The sequence below is a fragment of the Denticeps clupeoides genome, chromosome 7, assembly GCF_900700375.1.
Source record: "Denticeps clupeoides chromosome 7, fDenClu1.1, whole genome shotgun sequence".
NCBI classification, from domain to species: domain Eukaryota; kingdom Metazoa; phylum Chordata; class Actinopteri; order Clupeiformes; family Denticipitidae; genus Denticeps; species Denticeps clupeoides.
The window spans coordinates 11,606,235-11,609,110 of NC_041713.1; the positions used below are offsets into that span (position 1 = coordinate 11,606,235).

Here is a 2,876-nt window from a genome sequence, read left to right on the forward strand (position 1 = left end):
CTTCCCGACAATATTCTGGTACATATTGTTTTGGGATTGTTGCACTGAAGCTAAAGCTTCAGCCCTGACATTGTAGTCTGTCCTAATCGTCGCAGCATTGCTTACAGTGCTTACATCCAGTTAATTATGGCTGTGGTAGTCATTTATTAGACAAAAACAAACTAAATAATTAAATTACCTGTTGTTTCTAGTCAGGTAATTAAAATGAAAAATGGCATCTGTTAAATACAATGCATTAGGGAAGTCTAAAAAAACGCAAAAAGCTCACAATGTAATTGGCTGTGGATTTTTTTATTAGTAAATTATGGTAACTAATGGTAATATTTCCGCAGGTAACAATGATTTAGCAGGTTAGAGGTTCACACTAAAACGGTAGATATGTGGGTGCATCCATCTCCCTACACCTCCATGAGACAGAGCCATTAAGGGACACTCAGAGCTGGTTAATGTTAACACATTTTATGGAGAGGGGTGACCATAACAAAGGGGTCATCTGAATCCTTCCCTCAGCCAGCACAAGGTGGACCAGGCGACCTTCCGCAAACAGTTCCAGCTGCGCCCTGTTCGAGCCGCCCGCCTGTCTCTAGGTGCGAAATGCAGATAAATAACTCATGGGCTGCTTAGACGGCAGGACATCCTCAATGAATGATTAAAGCGGGTTTCTCAGAATCGCTGCTCTCCTCTAGAGGGACATGTCATGACAGGCATTAGACCCTCCCCTGGGAGTGCAAGTGGAAAAAAGGCAAGAAACCAATGGATTTATTATTATTTTTTATTTTTGTGCACAATGGAACGTGCATCAGTGAAAGGTTTATCTAGTTAGATAAGCTTCTGTGCAATTTTTGGAAAGTGAGAGATATAAACGTGCATGCAGGGGAAATGCTATTTACAAAAGTAGTAATAAAACGTAACAAAAACAGGAACTGGACATTATATTTATATCTTGGCCCCCGAGCAACGTTTTGTGTGAACAAGGGGAGGTTGGGCGTGGGCCGGACTTTGCTCTTCCTGCCTCTGCTCTGTTGACTGTGCGGACCATGGAAACCCTTTATATGTTTATCAGCTGTGACTCTTCCCTATTTTTTCTCTTTATCCCTCAGACCACGTTTGCCGTGTCAGAGGTAATTGTGATTGGTACGGTGGCGAGGAAGGTGAACTCTCATTTTTTTGAGCCAGGATGTGAGTAATGCGAACACAAAGGTATGGCCTGACTGTGACCTGTCACACACACACACACACACACACACACACACACACAAAATGATGTTAAATATTCCTGCCTACTAACATGAAAGAATAACTGAATGTGCATTGTTTTCATAAGTAAGTGATAGATGTGAAAAGGGTGCCAAGAAGGCACAACAGTGTAAACGTTCATGTAAATTAAATGCAAAATCCTTTTTAACACAAAGGATTGTGTGTTTTCTGAACACACATACACACACACTCACCTGAACACTGGGCACGGATGCCCTACCTCTTACAGGTGGAAGTGCTGATAAGAGCAGAGGTGCGGCTTCGAAGGCGTGACTGTAAATTCCGGCCTTGGCCCGCCAACAGACGGATGAACGGAGAGGAGAAAATAAGGATCCCGTGTTGGGAAGAGAAGATTTTGGAGGAATAAGACACCAGAATCAGCTAAAGACACTACTCCAGTTAAGAGGACGTTACCATGGCTATAATTGACACTGCGTCACTGTCTGTGCCGGTTACTGTTGTCCGGGTCCTGGAGGTGGTCTTGACCTGCATCAGCTTTAGCTTGGTGGCATCGGTGGGCCACATGCCATTCTCCTACTGGACCTGGTGCATGTTCACGTGGTGTTTCTGCTTTGCCATCACGCTGCTTATACTCATCCTGGAGATCAGCAACCTCAGCTCCAAGCTGCCCATCTCCTGGGAGGACTTCACCGCAGCGTTCGCCATGCTGGGCGCACTGATGGTGCTGGCAGCCTCCGTGATCTACCCAACGTTCTATGTGTGTTCTACATGTGGACATGGGATTGGCGCGACTGTGACATCCTGCCTGGCATTTATAACTTACGCCATCGAGGTGGGAATGATTCGTGCTCGACCTGGTGAGATCAGTGGTTTCCTGTCCACAGTGCCTGGCCTAATGAAAGTTCTGGAAGCCTTTGTGGCCTGCATCATCTTCATATCCCTCGAAAGGAGCAACTTCAGCCTCTATCCTGGGCTCCAGTGGTGTGTTGCCGTTTACTCAATGTGCTTTATTTTCGCGCTCATCATCATCATCTTCACCATCGGCCGGTTGTTGGCACTATTCCCATTCTCATTCGACAAGGTGCTTACTGGCTACAACGTGCTGGCTGTGCTCATGTACATGACGGCCGTGGTGATTTGGCCACTTTACAGCTTCAAGAACAATCCACGCCCCTCTAACTGCCAGCACTGTGCTTGGGACAACCTGGTGGTCATCTCCTTCATGACCTGTGTGAACCTCGTTGCCTACATCGTGGACACTGTTTACTCTGTACGCCTGGTGTTCTTCATCTCACCAGCATAGGCAACATGGAAGCCATCGGCAGGACATGTTGGCAAATAAAAAGGCAAATTTCACAAGATAGTGTTTTGATTCTTGGTTAATTTCTGTGCATTTTTCTGATTAGCATTTTCAAGTAAGTAAATGCTTGTTTGTGTGCAAATGTGTCAGAGCTTGAGCTAGCACAACATGGCAAAGTGTTTGTACATTAAACCAAGATCTTTAATACATGTCCTTGTCCTGATTGAGATTTTATATTGCAAAATTTCAAAATGAAGATTTTGCAGTATCATGTAATTTAGTGCCTTCAACATAAATGGCATCAAGTATAGAGGAGAATGTGTGTGGAGATAGGTACAGCTACAACCGAAGCATGCCT

At 44.9% G+C, this 2,876-nt stretch overlaps 1 protein-coding gene across 1 annotated transcript; it reads left to right on the top strand.

Annotated features, from left to right (window-relative positions):
- Positions 1 to 1,124: 1,124 nt before the first annotated feature.
- On the top strand, positions 1,125 to 2,572 carry LOC114794726 (myeloid-associated differentiation marker homolog). Its single transcript, XM_028987470.1, has 2 exons — positions 1,125 to 1,200; positions 1,487 to 2,572. Exon 2 carries the CDS (start codon positions 1,673 to 1,675, stop codon positions 2,519 to 2,521), a length of 849 nt encoding a protein of 282 aa, XP_028843303.1. The 5' UTR covers positions 1,125 to 1,200; positions 1,487 to 1,672; the 3' UTR covers positions 2,522 to 2,572.
- Positions 2,573 to 2,876: the final 304 nt, after the last annotated feature.

Excerpts from the sequence above, each read along its gene's own strand:
- LOC114794726 (XM_028987470.1), top strand. The coding sequence starts at position 1,673 with ATGGCTATAATTGACACTGCGTCACTGTCTGTGCCGGTTACTGTTGTC.